Source organism: Lodderomyces beijingensis (genome assembly GCF_963989305.1).
Source record: "Lodderomyces beijingensis strain CBS 14171 genome assembly, chromosome: 4".
Taxonomy (NCBI): Eukaryota; Fungi; Ascomycota; class Pichiomycetes; order Serinales; family Debaryomycetaceae; genus Lodderomyces; species Lodderomyces beijingensis.
The window spans coordinates 1,998,414-2,021,557 of NC_089973.1; the positions used below are offsets into that span (position 1 = coordinate 1,998,414).

Sequence of the window (23,144 nt, forward strand, 5' to 3'; positions counted from 1 at the left end):
CTGTATTATGTTATAAATAAAAGCAAGCATGGTGCTGAAAAGTGACCGAAAAGCAAGTGAGTCCATTCATAGCCAGATGAGTGGAACCAAGAATACCGAAATAAGATTGCGAAACCGAATGAGTCAATGGGAAAGGCGGAGAAAAACAAGTGGATATATCAGGAACTGAAACTAGGGGTAAATGCAGGAGAGCAAAGGCCAGCTTCACTCTATAATCGGACAGAATGCGCCCATTTCAAATTCATTAAATGCGGTGGAAGCAGCAAGCGAGACGGGGTACGACTGGTACTGCAGTGGCTGCTCAGTGGTGGCGGAGCCAGTGAGGAACTCTTCAAAGCCGCACGATAACTCTACGCATGGTGGTTGGAAGCTAAACTGGTTAAACACCGGTTTGGCGAGTTCATCTTCGGAGTAGGTTGTAGCTGGGGTGTATGATTCGGGGTTTTGGGCGATGCAGGGGGCAAAGCTCATCGAGAGCTGGTCGTTGAGCATCATAAAGTCGTCCAAGCTCACGTTTGAGTCGACGTTTTGCATCGTTGTTGACGTGTACAGTGGCGCTTCGGGAAGCTGTTGTTGTTGGATGTTGGTTGTGGATGGGATGTATGGCAAACTCATACACCTGTGCGCTTGCACTTGTTTCTTATGCTGTGGCTTCCTTACAGATGCCTCGGAGGATGACCTGCTGTGCTTTGGTTTTGGCTGGTACGATTTGAATTGCAACTGGCCTGCAGTTGGAGAAGATGCGCATTGTCGAGGTCTTTTCTGGTTAAAGTCTGGCTCCTGTATTGGCGAGTGTAGTTGCTGCTGCTGCTGCTGCTGCGGGAATTGAGGTTGTGATTGCAATGCTGGCGTCGAGTGGAACAACACCGGCTGAGCTTGTCTTTGCTGCTGTTCAAGCAACTGGCGTTGCAACTGCTGGATTTGTTGTTGTTGCTGCATCATGGTTTGCTGGTATCCGTATAAAAGGTCGTTGTTGTTTTGGTGGGCAAATGGTTGTGGTGCAGGCTGGTCCCAGTCGATTCCCAAGTTCATAATCCCCAACCCCAAGTCGGGGCTGGTGGAAGCAGAAGCAGTAGGAGGTGCATCGAAATTGGGCAATGTGGACAAGTCAAAGAGCGAGTCTTCCAAGGATAAAGTAGGCGAAGGCAACTGCAAGTTGGCAGCCGGGGACGGGTTTGCTTCCGGTTGCGCCTTGCTCTTGACAGGGACGGCCTTGTCGGCTTCTTGCTGCTCCACGTCGTCTGACTTGATAGGGGAGAGATCAACAAAGACAAAGTCCTTGGGCTTACCCGGTTTGTTCTTCGGCCTCCTCAATGGCGGTCTTCTCAAGGTAAACTTTGCAGCAGCAGCAGCTATTTTCAACGAGTTGTTGAGACACTCGATCGACGTCTGCAGCAGGTGCCTCGACGAGTGTGAGTCTGTGGATGAGGACTTTGAGTGAGACGCTGAGGGAGTTCTCTTGACTCTCCAGAGCTTCTTACCGTTAGCTGGAGGTAATACGTTGCTATAGCGGGTTAGTAAGAGTTGATGATGTCTGAGTAGCAGTTTCAAACATACGCGTTAATGTTCATATCGGTGTAGGGGTATCGGTTGATGGAGGTGTTGCTGAACCAACGAGAGAGGTAAGAAAGAGCAGGATATGTTTTCCAATATATACTCAACTCCAGGGACTCCCGAATAGTACTATTCGCGGACCGCCCACTAGGCAAGTCAATTGAGGATGGTTCTTGTGGTGAAGATTTCGAGCGTATCTCGACACTTGCGATATTGTGTCACCATGCACCCAGGGCAAGAAAATAGCCAAACTAAAAATAAAAATAGAAAAAAAAAAAAAGAATTTAATTTTCGTGGGCCCTTTTTTCAACACCCACAAGAGGGTCAAATTAACCCAATCGACCTTAAAAATTTTCTGCGCACCATTTGCTGTAATGGCACACTGGGGTTTGACTAAATAGGCAAAAGGCATGTGGAATGGGCTGAAAATATAACTCGCTTTACTTGATTATAGCCTGTTTGGGTAATTGCTTTCTGTGTATATGGCGTACATGACCCCCCGGCCCCAATCAAGCAGGAAAATCAATAAACGAAAGAGGGCTCCCCCTTGCTAATGACGGAGGAGCAACCCTGGTGTTAATTAGACGCATCGGGCGAGGGGTAGTGGAAATAACATCGCGAATTTGCTTGCCTAGTTAGTCGAGCTTTTGACAATAGCGTGTGTTAATGAGGTGATCTATGGGGGGGGTTGTCGGTCATTGATGTTCACCCGAGGCGCCGGCCAGTTGACTCAGTGGAGCTGCCTCTTGAAACTCACCTGTCTTTACGAGCCGGGGTGGTTGATGGCGCGGAAAATAATTTACGAAAATAATACACCGTCCCTTGCCCGTTGCTTGAGGTTCCCCGACAAACTTTTTTGCAACCATTGCGTCACTTTATTTTTTCCCTTTCCATTTTGAAGTTAAACCGTTTGCCAGTTGGCATTTTGCGGCATGTGGTAGCTCCCGAGTATAGTGGATATTAAGCTTTTAAGGCGGTTGCTGCCGAGTTGTGGGGGTGGATGAGGGGGCCCTAATTTAAGCAGCGGATCAAGGCGGAAGGGGACGCGGAAGTATGAACCCTGAGATCAAGGGGATGACTTGGGGAGACTGTGTGATCACGAGAGTGCAATGAGGAGGGGCATTGGCGCGGGACAAGTTGTTCTTGGAAGGACTCTGGTGGTGGTGGGCATTCCGCAAGTGATACTAAATGGGACGGTGGTGCGGCATGCTTCTACAGAACAAGGGAATGTCAAATAATATTATTTTGAAAAAAAGCTGTCACTTATTGATGAGGGGGAGAGCCCTCACATTATGTCTGCCTGCGGACCGAGCCCGTATTTCTTTACAAACAAGAATTCCAGAGTGTTCCTTGGACGGAGACTTGACTTCACGGGTTTACCCTCTGGTAGACTTTCGCGCACATACCAAGCTGGATCCCATATTATTTACCTCTAGCACGGACTAAGCAATGTTAATTGGACTTCCTGAAAAGGAAACTTTCGCTCATCCATGCTGTGCGTATTAAAAAATTAGAAAAGGAAGCATCCAAGGCCTTCGACAATAAGAGGGAGGGGGAAGAGTGTAAGCCACACGTTTTCTCCAGCAATTCAAGTTGCAGATCCTCGATTTTGTATGTCCGCGGTTCGACCCCACTTGATTTAGTGCCAATACTACTTGGAAGCTAGGCTCGCCAATTTAAGCTTTCACTGTCGTTTTCCCTCCTAATAGATCGCCCCGCCACCACAAGAGGCCTCAATCCAGAATCCTTGAGGGTTTAAAGTTCACCTTGGGGTTCAAGTGTGGAATTGTGTACAACGCTGGTGGCACCCTCGTTTCTAATAGCAAATCTCTGGTGTCTCCTCACTGTTTACAAATGGTGAAGTAAAATAAGCACTAACCGTGGGGAGGTTTGAAATCGAGAAACCCGCTTTTTAATCATTTGCGGCCTATTGTTCTGGATATGAAGTGCAGCAATATAAAGTACAAGTGGGTGATTTTCAACAATCGGACGTAGGCATCTGGTAGCTGGCGAGGAGCAGTCGCAGTATTTACATTTCCTATCTAGTCACTCTCGGCCTAATTAGGCCGTTTTATTTACTGCAGACAACATTGGCCGTTTTGCAGCAATTGCAGCTAAAACCACTTGCTACGTGAATTTACAAAATTTTACTTTTCCATGGGATGGGATGAGTCTCGGGTCGACTGCTTCAAGTGGTTGGAACAACGATATTTACAGTGGAGGTGCTTAAGCAGCACATTAGGATGTGCCCAGCAGAGCTCACGAATGGAACCAATCAGATCTCCCTAGTTTTACCTCCCTAGAGCTCTAGCGCGTGGAGACTATTTCAGAAGGACTGAAACGTTTGCTCTAAAACGTTGTGGGGCCAGGGATAAGAAACAGTGCAGGAGCCTATCTAGTCAAGATCTAAGTAGGCTCAGCGACGCAAATTTCCGGCAATCTTAGCAATTCCAGGAATGCTCTTGACTAGTTAGGCACAGGCTTTAATTGCTTTGGGGAAGGAGATAAAACCTTTGCAAACCTACCCTGTTGCTAGCGGGGCAAGCCAGAGTCTGAGCGAGGGGTAACGGGTTCAGCGGATTCAAGAAAATAGACCTCGTGGAAGGTCTCTAGCGATTGTTTGCGCCCCACTTTGAAAGGAGAAGCACAAACTGAGGAATTGCTTTGACGCAAGCGCTCTTCCTTGAACAAAAGGTGAACCAATTGCGGAAAGTGTCTTCTCGCCATCGTGGTCGTCTCTCTCTCCAGTCCTGTGTTCTCTAGAAAGCATCCCTAGTGAAACAAGAGTTGAGATTTTGATGGCATTTGTAAATATCTCGTCATGCACATCATTAGCTGTGCCCTTCTTTTTTCATTGACTAAACAGTTTTAGCATGCCGTCACGATACATGACGGTTATGAACCATTAGCGATTGGCAAGAGAGAATGTTTTACTCCACTTTCCTATTCAGTCATCTATTCACTTGCTCAGTTTTTGACGATGGTACATGATAGTACGCGTCTCAGAGCAATAGTGGTTGTGGAAGGTCAACCAAATTGCTACTTTGCACTCGTCGCTTAGGAGATAACCTTGGAAACGATTGTGTCGGAGTTTCGAGAGAGTTCGAAACCATCGTACTGCTTTGAACAAGGGATGGTTGGTTCTGGACAACTCCAACGGTGCTTTGTGCTGTGTGCCGATCGATCCACAATCCTCTTGACCGATCAGCAGAGGCTTATTGGTGAGGGTCAGACATAAGTCTTGGTGCGTACCACCATGTTTGCAAGTGCTCGGCAGTGGTTTCAAAAATTTGTTGGGATTGTAAAGTGCGGAACTGTTTGAGATTGAGATGAGCAAAGGCAACATCACTTGCGGAACCTCCTTGCTCGTGGTGACACCAAAGTCCGGGTCAAACTCTTTCAAAATCCAGTAAAGGTGCGCAAGCACTGAATCAGGGAACATATGTTTCAAAGCTCAGGCATTATCACCAACAGTCGTCGGTGTTGCGTTCACGAGGGGTAAGTTTTAGACTCGGAGATACGTCCTTCTCGAAGAGAGAGCGGGGCGGATGGGGGAGTTGTAAAAAGAGCACACTCAAGAGATGAGGGGAGCCGCTCATGATCTGCGGTGGGGCATGCTACGACAAGCGCATTCTGCAAAGGCCATCTTGAAAAGCTCCCCGACAATTACAAAAGTGAGGGTTACCCCACACACGGTTGTTGGAAAAGACAATCAATAACTGCCCCTATTTCTTGTTATTCAAACGTTTAAACAACGTGAAACAGAGTCGACACTACCCCCGTTTGACGCGTTAATGGACAAGTGGAACAAAATAACCTCACACTGGGAAAAAGATGTTTCCTGAAGAGTTTTAACAACGCCCAGAGTTGAGTGTGCGCGCACGTGACTTCACAGTAAACCAGTGGTAGCCATGAAAACGAAACTGGAACATTTCATAGTGACGAAAACATGGCTTTTCTCTCCTCTATTGACACTATATAATTGAGCTTCATCTGCTCACTCAGTTGTCTGCTCAGCATCAAGGCCCAATTTCACAACCAATTCTACCTGACAACTTACATCACCAGAGGAAGTCATGCTTTATGAAATTTCTTCCGGTACAGGCCCTATCTTTGAAAATTTACGGAGCAAGAGCAGCCACCATCAATGAGAGTCTACTAACTCACGTGACAACCTTATTGTTTGGCTACGTGACACCTTCATTGACTCGGGAATAGAGGTTATTTGCCATGACTTTGTGTCCATCGGCATTAACGTTTCGCTTGACACCTCTCGCGTGAACCATCCAAGGCTTTTCAGAGTTTCCACTGGCTTATAGAAATCAGTATTCTATCTAACTATATAAAATTTACTTGAACTTCTTTCCAAACATGATAACTTGCAATTGATCGTACAAGGAAATGACACCGGCACCGGCAACACCTCTCAAGATGTTAGCACCGCAGCCCTTGAAAAGAGACTTGACACCTTCAGCGGCAATAACCTTTCTAGCACAGTCGAGAGCACCGTTGTACTTGACGGCTTGACCTGAGGTCATCATCATACGTCTTCTAACGGTATCCAATGGGTACGAAGCAGTAGAGGCACCGGTGGTGACGGCCCAACCCAAGAGGAACGAGGCCAAGAACGAGCCTTGCAATGGACCAACCAAGACAACTGGTTTCAACGAATCGTAGAGACCAAAGTAGAGACCTCTGTAGACAATGATACCAACAACGGAAGGACCGAAACCTCTGTAAAGACCGGCAATACCGTCGGAAGCCAAGGTCTTCTTGTAAACATCAATCAAACCGTTAAACTCTCTACCTTTACCGTCGCCTTTAGCAGACTTGGCGTCGTTGGCCAACCTGGTTCTGGCATAGTCCAAGGAGTAGACAAAGGCCAACGAAGTGGCACCGGCCAAACCACCAGAGGCCAAGTTACCTGCAAACCAGGTCCAGTAACCCTCATCTTTCTTGAAACCAAACATGGCCTTGAACTTGTCCTTGAAAGCAAAGTTCAAAGCTTGTGTTGGGAAGTATCTGATAACATTGGCGGTGTTACCTCTCCAAAAGGCAATGAGACCTTCATCTGCGGCCGTTCTTCTGAAACAGTCCCCGATACCAGTGTATGGGTGGGACAATCTACCTTGCTTCAACATCTCATCTTGATTCTGAATCAACAACTTGACTCTCTCAATTGGTGCTGCGGCAGTCTTGGAGATTGCGGCGGAGACACCTCCCATAAGGAAATCGACTAAGAAGTTACTCTTTTCAGCTGCCATTGTAGTATTGAATATGTAAACGGGGTTGCTTGGGTGAAATAAAAGGGGAGAAAAAAAAGAAGAGTGTGTAAAAAAGAGGAACAGGAATCAGGAAAAGTTTTCGACATTTTATAAGGAAAAACTTTTTCTCTTTCAGAAACTGCAATAGAGTTGAGCGAATAATTTTCTGATAAAAAGTTTTTTATTTTTGTATATTTCTGTTTTTTTTTATGCAACAACGGTGTTATTGGTGTCGTTTGAGTCGGGAGGTCATGCTGGATAATGTGAATACTATGCCAATGATGATGGATCAACCACCAACGGCTTAACGAGGAGGACTCCCGACTCAAAGACCCGTGTTGTTGGCACTTTTGTAGCTAGAGCTGGCGCCGTGACACACGACTTTCTGGTTATCGCGGTGATTTACGGAATAAAAAAAAATTCATGTAGGAACTGACAATGCACGGTTTTTATTGGCCAATTAGTGCCACCTATATAGAGGGAGAGAAAATTGTTAGACCTGGGCCAACGCAACGGCTCGGTACTGGTGACTCCCTCCCCATCCTATGTGTCCCTGCTGACCCCTCCAAGCAGCGCACATCCCAATGCCAATGCCAGTGCCCAATTGAACCTCACTTCATTCGCTCACTTTCTCCCCATTCCCATCGCTCGATTTTGTGGTATTTTCCACCTGAAAAATTTGAGCCAAAGAGCCAGTGCGCCTCGACACGCGCCATTAATCTTTTCTCGCTCCATCTCATCAACTGTTACTTTTCTATAATCTACACTGTCTATCTATTTCTCTCGCTAATCATTGAAATGCGTCTCTGGTTTTCATCAAATACCTCCATTTGGATGGTTTCCGTCAGCAAGTCGGAGTGGTGGCGGAAGCTCTTGCTTTTCCTTCGCATTTGAGCGAGGAACCCCGGTGGTGGCGTGTGCGGCGTCGTGGCCTGGTTGCTCATGTCGACCCTATCGTCGGAGACGCGATGGTCCATGCTCATCCGGTTGACCACTGCGCTTGAGTAGGCGCTGATCTTTGGCCTATCGGGGTCTGTTGGGTCATAGTTGGCAGGGTACGGGTCGAAATCGCCTCTTTGCACGCACTCCCTGATGATGTCTTCGTCCTTGGGAAAGTACAATTTCTGTAAAATGTCATAGAAGAACCTTGGAAGTAGGCACACCAAGATTCCAATGAAGATGACCGCCCAGAACGCGGTCATGCCAAACACTTGCGCCGCCGCCTTGTAGAACTCCTGCGACGAGTACTCCGACGACGACCAGAGCCCCGTCCAGATAAACACAATGAGGATCGAGATGCCAATGATTAGCGAGCTGAGCCAGTCCCACCGACGTTGGTGGAAAAGCAAGTACAAGTTGCAACTTGTGCATGCAATGACTGTAACAGGCACCCCGACCCAGAACCTATGGTCGACCGGTTTCCCGTTCTCCCCAGGAAACAGCGTCTTGTACATCAAGTAAGGGAAAAAGAAGGAAATGGCACTCTGGTATATTCCGTCAAGACAGTAAATGTAAAACTTTAAATCGCTCATTTCGTTTCTCAAAATACCCGAGCGGTATAGTTGCGGCACAAGGAGACTCACTTTTGCGCTCACGTCTTGGTCAAAGATGCCCATGAAGATGACGGGAAGCGACGTGAATGCCAAGTTGTAGAACATGAGATAGGTAAACTCAAACAAGTACGTCCCGTCAAAGTCGCAGTAGATCCCGTACCAGAACAAGGCTATGTTGAAGATGATGTTTTTGTAGAAGAACGACGGGATCATTTCGCTGAAGCGTTTGTAGGACCACCGGCCGTGGGTGAGCAACAACCGCGCGAGGAACCGAAACTGGCCAAACGCATAATCAGAGGACATCACCGCTTGCCGGCCTTCTTCTCCCGCGATCCCCACACCGACATCCGCGGCTTGAATCATGGCCACGTCGTTGGACCCGTCTCCAATCGCCAAGGTCATGACATCCAACGTGTCCTTGACTAGCTTGACCACTGCGGCTTTCTGTGCGGGCGACACCCGGCAGCACAACACGGCTCTGCATTTTTTGCAGAGCAAGAGGAATTTCCGTTTGGTGTCGCGGTTCATCAAGGCAAGCTTTAATGCGTCCCCGTCAATAACCACGCCAAACCGGGCATCTGGAGCAGTGTGATCACCAATGGCAGCCTCTTGCTCGTCGATGGTGCCTTCCATGTTGAAGTGGCGGTTCAAGTAAAAGCTGATAACATTGTCGATGATTTGCGCCTCGGCGTTGCCAAAGCCTAGCTCGAGGCCCATCTTTTCTGTTTCCTCGCTAGAATAAGCAGTTTTGATCACGAGCAAGTCCATCTCGTTGCCCAATAAATTACACGAAAAGCCAATGTTGATCGCAGTCTCGACCTTGTCGCCAGTCAAGACCCACAACTTGATCCCGGCCTCGGCCAATAACGAGATGGCATCGGGGACCCCATCTTGTAACCGGTCTTCAATCGCGGTACCCCCAAGCAACACCAACTCCTGCTCGATAGCGTCCGCCACTTGTTCCATCTTGCCCTCTCTATCCTCCAACGAGGACGCCGCCACCTGGTGCCGTTTGTTCCACTCGGTGTACTGCTCCCACGTCAACTCTCGCTCGGCAATGCACAATGTCCGCAACCCCTCCGTGGCGTACTCCTCAAGGTCCCTAGCAGTGGCCTCGAGCATCTCCGGGTCGTTCTCGGTCTTGGACAACCGCTCATAAATAATGCTATCTGCACCTTTGCAGAGCAACAACGCCCTGGGCGGGTCACTCGGTATCTTGATAATAGTGCTCATTCTCTTTCTTGTGGAGTTAAACTCCAACGTGTTCAACACCTGGTACTCCTTGCACGTGCCAAACTCGTCCACCAAAAAGCCCTTTTTCGTGGTGCCTTTGAAATTGAACCCCAAGGAGCGGGCAGTGCCCACTAGCGCGGCCTCATCGGGGGATTGCGCTTTCAACACCAACTTGTGCGGGTTCTTTTCGCTCTGCTCGGCCAAGACCGAGTGGCACAATGCCAACGCCAACATGAAATGGTAGCCAGCCTCCTGTTGGTCTTCACCCGCAGCACCCAAGAGATCGTCAACAAACTTCAGCGAAACAAACGTGATTTCGTCATCGTAGGTGGTGCTTTTGAGCAACCCGCGCAACTTGTCAACCATCTCCACTTTATCCTCTGCAATCATCGCACGTTCATGCGCTGCCTCGGCTTCAACATCCACACCTTGACGTTTTCTCAACCCTGCCAACGCCTCTGTATACGCACGGCCATACGAGACACCGTTTATCGTACACTTTTTAAACTCCATCACGTTTTGCGTCAATGTCCCCGTCTTGTCACTAAATATATACTCAATCTGGCCCAAGTCGTCACTAATGGACCACGATTTCGGGGTGCACGGGAAATCCAACTTTGGATAGTACATCCCCACGTCGGAGTATATGAAAAACGCCTGCGCCGTTTTAATAATTTCAATGGTGATGTACAACGAGATGGGAACCAATGACTGGTACAATATCACCGCGACAAAGAACCCCACGAGCCCGTTGAGCGCGGGGGTGCCCGCAATGGTGCCAAACTCAAAGTAGTCCCGCGACGTCCCTGTTTTCCTATAATACAACCCATTGACTAAGCCCGAGACGAAACAAATGATAAACAACAAGAGAAAGTTCAACAAGACATAGTAGTTCAACTCCTTGGACATGCGCGATTGCTTTGTTGGCGTGACCCCGGCGTTGAGCATGATCTTGGTGTCGTCTCCGGTAAACACCACTATCCCAATAACCCATTTGGTGTTTCTCAAAGAGCATCCACGTAGAAGCAAGTTGTTGATAGTGACGGGCTCCTCTAGTGGGTGCCCGTTGCGAGCAGTGTATTTCAAGTTGCCCTCGTATGAGTAGAGGTTTGCATGCGGGCCCTCTGAGTCAATTTGGAACGACTTGTCGATCAAGTCGTCGGCTTTGGTGATTTTGTCATCGACTGAAGAGTACTTTAATGCTTGTTTGACCTTGAGGTTTGTCTCCCCATCGAGGTTCTTTGTCTCGACAAAGCAACAGTTGTCGTCGTCACTCGTGGATAGAATCACCACATCGGCGGGGACCTCGTCGTTGTTGTAGATACGCAAGAGGTCCCCCACTCTGACATCTTTCCAGCACTTGCGAACAAATTTTAGAGTCTTTGGTTGTGCCTGTCCCGAGGACCGTGGTTTGTGAAACGATTGTCGAATGGTTTCGCCAAACGGATCAATCGAGTTTCGCGGAGTGACAACATCACTTTCAAACGACTTTCGTGCTTCTCCCTCCTGGATGTTGTTTTCACGGTTGTGCTTTTCCCTCGCTCTATTCGCCCTTCCTTCCTTTGTGAGGCTGCTCTTCAGTGCTCCCCAGAACTTGACCAACAACTTTGTGTTCCACTTTTTGAACCTCCTCCAGAGAGACACTTTTTCATCATTCACGTTTCGGTTTTCATAGTGGTAGTCCGAGTCATGCACTTGTTCCAAAATATGCGTATGCTGGTTGTTCACTTCCAAGTCCGTGATTGTCCTCCTGGAGTCCTCTACGGCGTCCTTTATCGCGGTGATAATGACAATGACAATCAACGGCACCGCCGCCATTGACGGTGAGGGGACACCAAAGATCTGGAACGCACCCAAGATAATCAACGCAAGGAAATAAATATTGGCAATGTTGTGGAAAAACTGGTTGAATATGTTTTTCGGTAAGAACGTGAGTGGGGTGTACTTTGTCGTTCTGATCTTGTTCCTGGGGTAGTTGGTGTTTGGCTTGCCCGTCTCCATGTCTGTAAACTGTTCAGGGAGCTCTCTGTTGAACACCACTGTGCGCTTCTCCAGCTTTCTGTTTTTAGAATCCCCTTCCGGCGCGTCTTTGTTGCTGTCAGAGTCCGAGTCACGGTGGTGGAGCTCGGGGAAGTCAATCGAGTGAGTGTTTGGTTTCCTGATGGACTTGATCCTCCCTTTCAACAGTCGGTGGTGGTGCCCCTTGTCGTTGCGGTGTGGATGTAGTATCTTGTTCAAGGTCCTGGACCGGCCCACGCCTGTTTTGGCCAGATCGGGTCTCCCGTTTTTGTCTCTGAACGTGCCCCACCGGTGTCTTCTGGTGGCCAAGTCTTCATGCAGTCCCGACACCTCTGCTGTGTTTTCAGCTTCCTCCGCCTTGGGTTTCTGGTACACTTCATCCTCCAATATCACGTCGTCCAAAAAGGGAGACTTTGGCGATTTGGAAAACCGGTGCTTTGACGGGGAAACCGACGACGAAGACGACGACGAGGGGGGTGTTTGGTTGGACCCCAATTGAAACTTCAAACGAGAGCTTTTCCCGTTGTCGAATGAGTCTGCGGCAAGCTTTGGCGTGGGTGGCATGGAATCATCAGAGTATGAGTCGTGGTTGGCCAGGCTGGCCGAGCCGTGGTACGACAAACGGCCCTTGTCAAAGTGCGCTTCCAACGGTGATTTCAAGATTGAGCCATCATCGTCTTCCAACTCGGCGCTGTGATCACTAAAGGGACTCGTCTGTGCCCTGCTTTTATCACGACTCACCATGGTGCTGTAATTCTACTCAATGGGTCTGCGGTATTTTCGCAATCTTTCCATCCGATCCGGATCTTAGGTGAGATCTGGCAGTGAAAAGATACCAGTAGGTGAATGTGAAGCAGCGCGTTTGACTTTCGAAAGTCAACCTCAGCAATACAAACAACAGATCTTGGATTCACCGGTTTGGTTGTAAAAAAAAAAGCCAGGCCCTTGACCTTTTTCAGAGAAACACGATTCTTTTAATAAAGCCCGAAATATAAAATATTAAAAGAAAAAAAAAAAAAGATTAAAATTTCATTACGGGTTGACATGATTACGGGGTTTGACTGAGAGACCCCCTTCCTCTTGTCAGCCATCTTACTACCTGGCCTTCAGGCGCTTTTCAGTCTACCAGAGCAGTTGCTTTTGCTTAGTGGATGGTCCTTGACTGCACATCGCCTGCCCGTGAAGTAGCAAGGGGGCTGCGTGGTGTGGGCATCTGACCAACGTCATTTCTAACCGGGAACCTGCGGCACGAAGAGTTCGCTTTTCCTTTTCTTTTTTTTTTTTTTTTATTGCCGCTTTCTCTTTCGGTCAATATCAAAACTGCATTCGTGGAAATTCCGTTTTCACCAGGATATGCGGTGTTTATACTGAGACCATAGCATCGGGACAATAGCTAGGTTATGGGATCTGTATGTGATCACGACCATAAGTGGACTGTCTTGTTCTCATTGGTGGAGTTAACCACCACAAAAGAGTCCGAGATTCTCTATTTTCTTTTTGTTTTTTTTTTTCAAGAATGTTCGGGATCGGTTAGTTCAGATTCGGGGCTGGGAGCAACGGCCGTGTTTGGTTAACAAACGACGCGTTGGGTTGAGTTTGTTCTCCATCACCTGGATACATTTACCCTCGACAGGCCTGTGGTGGCCACCCGAATATGAGGTTGTAAACAAGCCCTGCGAAGCAGACCCGCCAGATCTCAAAATCTTATTGTTGAGACTACTATTAATAGGTGAACTTACTCGTAGCAGTATACGGTACAACGACTAGTTCTGTCCACACACATATGATAAAAGATCATCATTCATTATCTAAAAAAAAAAAAAACCCTCTGGTGTAGTTCCCATGCCTTGTAAACAGCTCATTCCTTTCTCGTCGCGTATTTGGCAGTCCATTCCTTTGCCACTTCGACGGCCTTCTTTTCGTCCCGCTTCCAGTCTTCGGCAACATCATTCGCCAAAGGGTCGTCCGGGTTTGGTGCGCCCAACAAGGCCTGTATGCTCAACAAGATGGTTCTGATCTGCAATGCCGGCGACCAGTTGTCCTTGAGCACGTCTAAACATATTCTCCCCAACTTGTCGATATTGGGATGGTAGATCTTGGTCAAAAAGCGCACTTTTGGGGCACACATGGGGTAGTCGTCAGGTAAATAGAGCTCGAGGTGGAACACTCCTTCAGCGTAGGGGGACTGGCTCGGCCCGTCGATTGTCACTTCAAAGTATCGAAGGTTGTCTTCGCTTGGCGTCGCGGTGATCCCCGGGACTGGGTCACTTACTAACCGCTCGGTCTCCTTGAGGATTCGTTTGGGAAGTGCAGCCATTAATTAGTGTGGAGGCTGTAAAATTGGGTGTCAAAAAAGACACCAGTGGTTGGTGATTTTCCCTCTCTGTTATCACCTTGCTCGCCCTCGTTTGTACAAAGTCGTGCAAGCGCTGTCAAAATCGGCCAATAGGTCAAGAGTGAAGATTTCCCTCGAAGCTGTTGCTAGCCCCACTCACGTCACTAATGAGGCAAAGCATGGGTCAGGGGTCGCCAATGTCCCACAAGTTTATCGTGGGCACCATCGCAGTACTTGTTGGAGTCTATGCCGCGCACAAAGTTGGCTCTGATTTCCAGTTTGTCAAATACGAACCACACTCTCCCGAGGAAGTCGAGCGCAGGCAAAGGGAGAAAGTCCCAGTCAAGATGACTGTTCTGGACTCTGCAACTTTAGAGCTAACTCCGGAGGCAAAGTCGAGGATACAAAAGAAGATGCAACAGGAGCAGCGAGGCCAGAATGAGCGAGATTGAGTCAACTGGGTATGGTTTACTTGGCACTGGCAATGCGTGAGCTGACACTGTAGCACCAGAATGAGACTGAAGGGAAAAGAGAGAACAATTGCAATGGTCTGTCCCCATTAAACCAGCGGTAGCTGTGTAAAAGTCTTTATTCTCACGCATCCTTCTCCTAAGGGGCGCGATATCATGGTGCTGAGTCAGAATGGGATAGTGATACTTTTTATAGCATTTTCGCAACAAAATTTGCCAAAATACTTTCACATGTAAATGACATCTCCTCTATACACTAACCTATCCACTTCGAAAATTCATGTACAACAAGTTGTACTCATTTTTCAAATCGTACACCGCCTTTTCATTCCTTTTGTAGCCCAATTCCTTCAAGATCAAGTCGCACCCAACCAACTGCTTTCCAGTCAAGTGCTGCTCATCCGAAATCTCCTCAATCAAGGTCAAGGAAAACTTCTTTGGCTTGAAAATCTTCAACACTTTGGTCAAGACTGTGATCACGTCCACTGTTTCGTTAAAGGGGTAGTTGGTTTCAAACGACGCGTAGCTCCAGCCCGACTCGGGAGTTATGTGGAGCGTGTAGTAGTACCCACCGGCAACGTTGGAACAGATGGAGTTGGAAGAGTAGCCACAGGGAGTAAATGCAAAGGCATCGTTGATGAACTCAAAATTGGCGCTAGCCTGGAGGCAGTTGTCGTCAGTCTTGCAATCCATGCAGTCCTCGTCTTCGGAAACGTCCGACAACGAAGGCGAAGGCAAATGAGTATTGACCCTTGGCGATTGGAAAACCGTGTCCAACTCTGTCTCCATCATGGTTTCCCAGCCTAGCTCGTGTCCCAAATCATCCTGCTCGCCAATATCGTCACCTGGTTTTCTCGAGTAGATAAACTTGGACGCACACTCCGGGTCCAACTCAGTCATCAATATTTCAAAAGTCTGGTCTGCGCTGCTGCCAGCCAGAGGGTGGTCTTGCTCTTCTCCTCCTACATAAAGATACCAATGGTCGTCGCTGTCAAAGTTGCCCACGACGTAGGACTTGCCCAAGCTAAAGTGCTGGTTCAACAACGACACCTCGTGTTTCCAGTCCTTGTGCACGTGGATCTGTTTCTCGGGGAACATGAAAGATCTTCTTGAGTAGAAGACTCGGTAGATTTCCTTGCTGCCCATTGCGCAGATGGACTGCGCCATTGTGAACAACTCCTCCAAGCATGCTAGCGTAGTAGTGGTACCGCACGTTTTCAAGATCAACTTGTGTGGGAACACAAACAACGACGATTCACTCAACAAGTACGCGTCCATGTACCTGGACGATTTCATGGACAAGATCTTGCAGCTGACCAAGTCCAACATCTTGGCCCAGGACTCTCTCGCGATGGAGCGCAAACCTCCCACTGGTGCGCTCTCGGGCAAGACACTCTCCGACTTCCAAAACCAAATCTCCAACAACTTTTCTGGACCTTCAAAGGCAAACGTGGAGTCTAAGTTGATCGATAGTTCATGGTCGACAAACGGTTCGGGGCAAGCAGGAGGGGCCATAGCGAAACTTACTCTTGTGGGGTTCGCTTATTGAAACGGAGAAGTAGCAAGAAACGTTCCAATTGGTAAACTGTGGAGGTGGGTTGCTTTTTTGATGTCAGCGGTGTTTCTCAGGTAAGAATTTGAACGACACGATCGGCGTAGGTGTGATTGTAAGAGTTGCACTTGCTCTGGTAGTACTTTATATTTTCGGCGTTACCCGGGCTCGATCAATCTATTGATAAAAAATAGGCTTTTTCGTAGTGGTTTCTTTGGCATATAAGCACTTTTCACGGAGACTTCAACAAGGACTCAAAAAGACTTTGTTTTTGAAATCGACTTGAAGTAACAGCTCCTGTTTTGTTTGACACGAGACGACGATGGCTTGAAAAGTCTTTTTCGTTGCAAAATTTATGAAAGGGACGATGTGGCCTGTGCTGAGTTCTAACCAGGAGCTCTCTATTATTAATACTAAAACTCGGACGAAAAGATAAACGGGGGGAGTTTTGGTGATTGCTTTGGGGATGAATGGGTGAATTGGTTGTAAAAAAAAAAAGAAGAAAAATCTCAGCTCTATTATTGCGCAACGTTACTGCAGGCGTGGTGAAAAAAAAAAAAAAAAAAAAAAACAGAGAAAAAGTGACTCTATTCTGGCGCAGTGGTGGTAACAGCAAAGCTGCGTACAACGTGAACGGGACAAGGGCAAACACACTGCACAGGGTGATCTTAAGAAATTGCTCTGTTGTACAATGGACGAGTTTGCAAACGCCACCAGCCTCAATGGTCGCACGACCGTTATCTCCATTGGCCTCAAAGGGAAACAAGAATACTCTATTTCATTGGTTACACTGCATCTGTTTAATCTAAACACTTGCCACGATTTCGCTTGCATTTCGCAACACCTCAACCATTCTAATGCACTCTTTTCTCTTCTGCACAGTGAGCTCATTCTCCTTGACCAAGTCGGGCAACTCAGGGTTGCTGTACATTTTCTCCAACAACTCCTTCTGGATCTCGTCCTTGGACTTGTTGATCAATTTCAACATGATCGCCTTGGGGACGATGTCGGCGACTGTTCTCTTGACAATATTATAGTACGATGAGATCAACAATTTGATCACTTCTGTCTCCATGGTTTCTCTCTCGGTCATTGTACCCGTTGCTCTCAACACCGGTGGCGGGGCCTCCATCTGCTGCAATCTCTTTTTGTTCTTGGAAGAGAAAAAGCCACCAAAGAATCCGTTTGATGACTCCTCCGGCCTGGCAGAGTTTGCTGGGTGTTGTGGGTGTTGTGGTTGTTGTTGTTGTTGTTGCTGCTGTGCCAACGGTTTCCCAGTCTTTGGATCAACTTGCACTTGAGGCTTTGGGTGGAACTTCTCCTCTACAAACGCCATAGCTTGGGTTCCGGTCAACAAGTCAGGGTGTGCTGTGTTGACATACGTTTCCTCGGACTTGATCAAGTCAGTGACAAACTCATTTGTTGGCACCAACGCTTCTCTTAGGTACTGGATGAAATGGTTGGACAACTGTTCCTTCAACGCAGGGTATCTAGTGTATTGCGGTTGGTTAATGATTTGCGACAAGATGCGAACCAACTCGTCAAAGATCAAATTGATGCATCGAATCGATGGCTCCTCCATTCTCTTGATTTGCTGCTTCACCAAAACTGTAAACGCAGCAGTGCCCACAAACAACGACGGAGCAGAACCCGAGGTGTTGTGCAAGATTGTTCTGATATCGGCGTCTCTGATCTGATCAAACGGGTCCAACGCATTGATCCCGTTTTTGTAGATTTCATGAAACACAAACGAGATCCGCGCGCCGCCGCTCAACTCTTGCGAGCTCAACTCCTTCGACTCACCATCCAAGATCCCCGTGTAGTCCTTGGTAAAGTTTGTAATCATGCTCAACGCAATGGACGCGGGCGACTCTGCCATCTCGGGTCCCAACAAACTCAACTCGTTCAGGTACTTTTTCAACGAGTGCTCAATCTTCATCTTGATATCCGGCAACGTGCTCTTGATGTGGTGGAGCAAGATGCCGTTCAATTTCTTGGCAAGATAGGGCGTGCCGCAGAACTGGGCCTTGGCTCTGTAGGAAGGGTGGTTTTCAAAGAAATTGGCCTCATTAGCCAATGCTTGTCGAATGGTCTTTTTCGTTTCAATGTCCTTTTGCCCTCTGTTGATGACTGGCACATAGCCAAATCTCAACGGAATCACCCTTCCAGCCAAGATATCAATAACGTCGGTGCCTTGGTCCATCAAGTCGACTTTGGTCAAGACACCAATGGTACGCGAGCCCTCAGGGTCAACCTCCCTGGCCAACTTCAACCCGTCCGAGTTGGCCAAATCCGTGTTTGCCGCGTTTACCGACAAGATGATGGCGTTGGGCTTGGAAATAAACTTCATAATCATGTCTCTGATTTGCTTTTCGATATCCTTTGGCTGGTCTCCAACGGGCACTTTTGTCAAACCGGGCAAGTCCACCAACGTCAATGTCAACACGTGGGGCGAGTAGATTCTCAAATTGATGGGCACGGGCGAGATACCCAAGTTCTTACCGGTCTTGGCGTCCGTTTCACGCACAATTTCAGTCCTGATGTCTTCAAAGTTGTAAAACTTTTTACCTGGGAGATGCAAAAACTCCCCCCACTCGTCAGGGTTGTCTTCCTTCTGCCCGCCACCTTCATTCGCTTCGATATCGAGTAGCTCTTGTTTGTTTTTAGGGGCGGCTCTTCTATTGGTCAACTGCAAAACCAACGGTCTTCTAGTGACAATACCCGTGCCTCGTGGAAGAAAGTCTCTCCCTACAATGTTCTCCAACACTGAAGATTTGCCCGAGGATTGCGATCCCACAACGGTGATCTGAGGCAAGTCGACTGGTGACTGCGAGCCGCCGCCCAATGGAGCCAAAGCATCCTGCAACTTGTTGATTGTAGCAATCAAGCCCTCATCCATGATTGATAATGGCGGAGTGAGGTTGGACAGTTTTGGAGTAGGGCGATAACAATCTGTATATTAAATATTTACAAGTTGTAGTTTTCATCTTGGTGGCACCGGCAACAAGTTTTTCACCGGTACACACGACCTACAGCTAACGAACACCGTTGACCGATGTGATCTCACGCCGGAAACAACTGGTGTTAGTCCATGACGTATACATTGATCTGCAAGTCTGTATACTTTGCAAGAACTGCTTCGGTGTCTTGCCATGGCACTCCGAATATCCCCGCATTGATCTTTGGCATGTTGACGACAGCTTTGCCGTTGTCTGTTTCAACGTCGATTGCCTTTAATTGACCAACGAGATCATGCACTGCCTCATCCGTGAGCGCCACAATCTCCTCTGGTGTCTGCTGAAAGTCACTGGTGAACAAACAGGCAATGTAGATGCTATTCTTGTCAAAATCATCACCTTTCAACAACAACGAGGTTCCGAGCAAGTTTCGATTCCCGTGGCAGTATTCGCTGTACTGTTGGTTAGCGTGAGGAAACTTGCGTCTAAACACAGCTGCGATCCCGCCGCCCCAGCTTCCGCCAGTGTTGCAAGCGTGTGCTAGTATACACGGTTTACGGGCTGTATGGCTAAACAAGTCGCCCTTGATGTATTTGATTGGCATTCGGAAAATTGAGAGAGAAGAAAAGCAACTGTGGGTTGTTACATTTTTACAAACACTGTTTCTCCTGGGGACACATGCCCCACCCCGTTCCAAAAGAATCCCTTTTCACTGCCGCACCCAAACGCATTTTCAAACACTTGCTCTTGTGCGAGACGTGACCCATACGACGTCTCCTCGTAGCTGCTCTGGAGTGCAAAACAGTCGTGGTATTTCGAAACATCGTGTTGCGGCTGGAACCGGTGCTGGGGAGTCACCATGTAGAACTCTATCAAGTCACCTACACTGGGTTGTGCCTCCGCTGATAGCGCGATTATGTCAGCTTTAGCTCCCCATCCCCCGCCACCTGCAACCACTTTGAATCTATCAACGTGGGTGGTGCCCTGTTTCCTCACCTTGACATACACTTCTGTATCTTTCGACTTGAGGCTCACCAACAGATTGTTCTCTTCTAAAAACTTGGCAGCTGGCTTGTTCTCAACCTGTTTTAGTAAATTACCCACGCACTTTGTAATTTTGAACGACTCGTTCGGGTATAGTGGAGTCCAATGGTCTTCGACAACAGCTCTTGAGTGTCGTGGTATCACGCCATGCGGTAACTCCAAGCTCAACTCACACAAGTGCTGTCCCGAGAGGCCCATTTTCGAGTCAAAGTAAAACAAGGTGATGATTGAACCCGAGGAGAAAACGGTGTTTGCAAGGGTAACCCGTGCCTCCATTTCATTCTTCAACTTGAAACTAACGCTCCCGGTGATGTCCTTCCAGTTTTTTCTCGCAGAGACAGGGTTGATCCCGTCGCTTTCGCGTGGCGGTTTGTTGATGTCGTCTTTTTCCTCAAGTAGCACCGACGTGCCAATTTTCATTTCCTGCTCAAGCCACAACTCACTCACACCGTTCCTACTTGAAAACGGAACCATTGTGTCGATGCCCGCTACAACAACCTGTAGTCTGTTTGTCTGGTGTAGATCGATGGCATCTTGAATGATGCTGGGTAGGCACGTCGGTGTCGAGAAAACTAGCACCGACTTGGGGGTAACGTTGCTTGGAGGAGTTAGTCTAAAGTCAACGGGGTTTACTGTTGTTCGTGCATAGTGCTTGAATGCTGGAGAATGAACAAATCGTGCTAGTTGCTTACGGATCATCTTGTTGGTGTCTATAGAGTGGTTCTATATATTTCGCAGCACCATTTTTTTTTTCCGCCCTAGGTCAATTTTCGCTTCTTGAATCCCTCGGCACCCTCGGCATTATCCCGATGCAGAGCTTGCTTAGCTTTGGCGAATTCCGATTCCAAGTCAAAGTCCTCATCGCCCTTGTTTTCAACCCCCCTTTGAGTCTCCTTTTCAGCCTCGGCTAGTTCCTTTGCCAAGTCGACCCCTTCACCACCATGAGCCAAGACCTTTTTCAACACTGGGCCCCACACTCTATCACCCCTTTGGAAGTTCTCCAACTCAAACACATTGTGACCCAAAACCCATTCCGACTGCTTCGTTCTAACAAGATCCACCATATACGCAGAGGAGTCCATTGCACGGCCAATGTCACTGATTAAACTCCGGATATAGGTCCCTGACGATACATCGGCGGTGAAATGGAACATGGGCAATTTGTCCGGATGGCTCTCGTCCTCTGACAACAACCGTGGCTTGCACTCTTGAGGCACTCCTCCGGTTTGCTCAAGGTACTGTTTGGAAAAATACAATGGCGAGTCGTTTAACGTCGGGTTGTTCATCAACGCATGTTCTTTTGCGACGCCGTTTTCATCCAACTCGCTTTCCAATCTTTTAAAGTCGTGTTCAGTGGTGAGGAGGTCCTCCTCACACACTTTGATACGCCCCACGTTAACCTCTCGCACTTTGATATCCCTCGGTATGGGTTTCCCCTCTCTCGCGTATTCATACAAGGGCTTGCCGTCCACTTTCAACGCGGAGAAAATCGGTGGAGTTTGTTTAATGTCGCCAACAAATTTCTCCGCCGCGAGTAAAACCGAGTCTGGTGTTATATGTGCTATTTCATTCTGAGACACAATCTGTCCCTCTGAATCACCCGTTGTCGTGGCAATACCAAGCAATGCCTTGGCTTCGTAGGTCTTTTGGCACTCGGTGAGGTAGTACTGTAGCTTCTTTGTACCTAGCCCAACGCCAACAACCAACACCCCTCTCGCTAAAGGGTCCAACGCGCCCCCGTGCCCGATTTTCACCTTGGCGTTGGCTATTTTCTTTTTGGCCTTGTTTTTCCACTTCTTGTCCTGGCCCAAGTCGTAGGACATCTTGTCTCGTATCGCTTGCATATCCAGGGCAAACACTTGCGACTTGGTGAAGATTTCCTGTAATTCGGCAATGATGTTGGCTGAGGTTCTCCCACTGGGTTTGTTTATGGCAAACACACCGTTCATGACTTGCTTCATTGTGGCGGTGGTTGAAGTGTCTACAGTTTACGAGGGGATGAGGTTGGAAACTTGTATATCCAACTGCGAAAAATATTCATTTTTGGTTAGTACTTAGCGCGCCGCCATAGACTTTGAAGGATTACACGTACTGACAAATATGCTGTTTTCCTTGGTGAAGTGATTACCAAGTCGACTCCGTCTTTTTGAAACTGTTCATTCTGATGTCTGATAAACGCTTCCAATTTGGTAACTTGTCTCCTGGAGTAAGTGTACAAATGACAAAAGTTCGTCAACAGGAGGAATAACCCGCCAGTCAAGACGTTGCAAATGTTTTCACAAAGAGTCCATACTGAGAACGGGTTGAAGGCTAGTTGCAACTTGAAGTTGATGGTGGTGACAAGTTTAAGCAAGTCTTGTTCCGATATGCGTTGCCGGAGCTGCAAGATTTCAGACGTAACTCCAAACTCATGCTGATCAAACGTGGCTGTGACCGAGTTACTTTCCTCTGATTTGATTGCCCCCGGCTCTTGCCCTGGGTAGAATATAGAGAACTGCGGTATCAAGTCCGAGCACTGGATATCATAACAACGTGGTATTCTTACAACCCTCGTGTGCTTGAACGACACAGATGACTGGTCTTTGTAATGGTTGGGAAAGTGGTTTACGACTACCACGGGCAGTTCAGAACCACCCAGCTGCGACACTAGATACTCATGATAGTTAAAGAACACTAGATCTGGCGGTGTCTCCTGGGCATTGCCAATGTTGTACTTGTCATTGACATGGTTTGTCATTTGGTAGTTGTGGTGGGTGGCACCTATCAGTTGTTTGATAAACTGCGCAAAAAAGTGAAGAGGTACCAGCAAAGAAAATAAGAAAAAAAAAATCAACCCTTCTTCACCGACTCTTTTCTTTCTTTCCACCATGTTTTAATCAGCTACTATCCCTGGTATGTTACAAACCTCTATCAACCTTGTTCATGATGATACTGAGTCGTTAGGACTCCATAGCATAAACCCAGCTCAATTGATATTTTTGTTTATGATAAAAACCGTTTATTCAAATCTATCTGATATGTACAAGTAGTGCTCTAATGTCTTTGACAGACTTGCTAACATTTGCCCAGGCTCAACCATCGAGGGGTTTTATACAGTTTTTTAAAATACATTCACTTCCAGTAACTGAAACCATTTGTAGTGCTCTCAAAAAAACTCCCATAG

At 47.7% G+C, this 23,144-nt stretch overlaps 11 protein-coding genes across 11 annotated transcripts; 1 reads left to right on the forward strand and 10 right to left on the reverse strand. All coding sequences in view use genetic code 12, as the record gives it.

Annotated features, from left to right (window-relative positions):
* Positions 1–204: 204 nt before the first annotated feature.
* Positions 205–1,571, reverse strand: LODBEIA_P38750 (uncharacterized protein; the record flags this gene model as incomplete). The annotated part of the gene is made up of 2 exons (XM_066974033.1): positions 205–1,504; positions 1,558–1,571. The coding sequence occupies 2 exons, from the start codon at positions 1,569–1,571 to the stop codon at positions 205–207; spliced, it is 1,314 nt and encodes a 437-aa protein (XP_066830813.1).
* Positions 1,572–5,903: 4,332 nt separating this feature from the next.
* Positions 5,904–6,818, reverse strand: LODBEIA_P38760 (uncharacterized protein; the record flags this gene model as incomplete). The annotated part of the gene is made up of 1 exon (XM_066974034.1): positions 5,904–6,818. One exon carries the CDS (start codon positions 6,816–6,818, stop codon positions 5,904–5,906), a length of 915 nt encoding a protein of 304 aa, XP_066830814.1.
* Positions 6,819–7,588: 770 nt separating this feature from the next.
* On the reverse strand, positions 7,589–12,367 carry LODBEIA_P38770 (uncharacterized protein; the record flags this gene model as incomplete). The annotated part of the gene is made up of 1 exon (XM_066974035.1): positions 7,589–12,367. One exon carries the CDS (start codon positions 12,365–12,367, stop codon positions 7,589–7,591), a length of 4,779 nt encoding a protein of 1,592 aa, XP_066830815.1.
* A 1,114-nt stretch (positions 12,368–13,481) lies between these two features.
* On the reverse strand, positions 13,482–13,940 carry LODBEIA_P38780 (uncharacterized protein; the record flags this gene model as incomplete). Its single annotated transcript, XM_066974036.1, has 1 exon — positions 13,482–13,940. One exon carries the CDS (start codon positions 13,938–13,940, stop codon positions 13,482–13,484), a length of 459 nt encoding a protein of 152 aa, XP_066830816.1.
* Positions 13,941–14,125: 185 nt separating this feature from the next.
* LODBEIA_P38790 (uncharacterized protein) lies at positions 14,126–14,410 on the forward strand (the record flags this gene model as incomplete). Its single annotated transcript, XM_066974037.1, has 1 exon — positions 14,126–14,410. One exon carries the CDS (start codon positions 14,126–14,128, stop codon positions 14,408–14,410), a length of 285 nt encoding a protein of 94 aa, XP_066830817.1.
* A 279-nt stretch (positions 14,411–14,689) lies between these two features.
* On the reverse strand, positions 14,690–15,943 carry LODBEIA_P38800 (uncharacterized protein; the record flags this gene model as incomplete). Its single annotated transcript, XM_066974039.1, has 1 exon — positions 14,690–15,943. The coding sequence occupies one exon, from the start codon at positions 15,941–15,943 to the stop codon at positions 14,690–14,692; it is 1,254 nt and encodes a 417-aa protein (XP_066830818.1).
* An 842-nt stretch (positions 15,944–16,785) lies between these two features.
* Positions 16,786–18,879, reverse strand: LODBEIA_P38810 (uncharacterized protein; the record flags this gene model as incomplete). Its single annotated transcript, XM_066974040.1, has 1 exon — positions 16,786–18,879. One exon carries the CDS (start codon positions 18,877–18,879, stop codon positions 16,786–16,788), a length of 2,094 nt encoding a protein of 697 aa, XP_066830819.1.
* Positions 18,880–19,064: 185 nt separating this feature from the next.
* On the reverse strand, positions 19,065–19,541 carry LODBEIA_P38820 (uncharacterized protein; the record flags this gene model as incomplete). Its single annotated transcript, XM_066974041.1, has 1 exon — positions 19,065–19,541. One exon carries the CDS (start codon positions 19,539–19,541, stop codon positions 19,065–19,067), a length of 477 nt encoding a protein of 158 aa, XP_066830820.1.
* Positions 19,542–19,579: 38 nt separating this feature from the next.
* Positions 19,580–20,680, reverse strand: LODBEIA_P38830 (uncharacterized protein; the record flags this gene model as incomplete). The annotated part of the gene is made up of 1 exon (XM_066974042.1): positions 19,580–20,680. One exon carries the CDS (start codon positions 20,678–20,680, stop codon positions 19,580–19,582), a length of 1,101 nt encoding a protein of 366 aa, XP_066830821.1.
* A 59-nt stretch (positions 20,681–20,739) lies between these two features.
* On the reverse strand, positions 20,740–21,942 carry LODBEIA_P38840 (uncharacterized protein; the record flags this gene model as incomplete). The annotated part of the gene is made up of 1 exon (XM_066974043.1): positions 20,740–21,942. The coding sequence occupies one exon, from the start codon at positions 21,940–21,942 to the stop codon at positions 20,740–20,742; it is 1,203 nt and encodes a 400-aa protein (XP_066830822.1).
* Positions 21,943–21,969: 27 nt separating this feature from the next.
* On the reverse strand, positions 21,970–22,718 carry LODBEIA_P38850 (uncharacterized protein; the record flags this gene model as incomplete). The annotated part of the gene is made up of 2 exons (XM_066974044.1): positions 21,970–22,005; positions 22,074–22,718. The coding sequence occupies 2 exons, from the start codon at positions 22,716–22,718 to the stop codon at positions 21,970–21,972; spliced, it is 681 nt and encodes a 226-aa protein (XP_066830823.1).
* Positions 22,719–23,144: the final 426 nt, after the last annotated feature.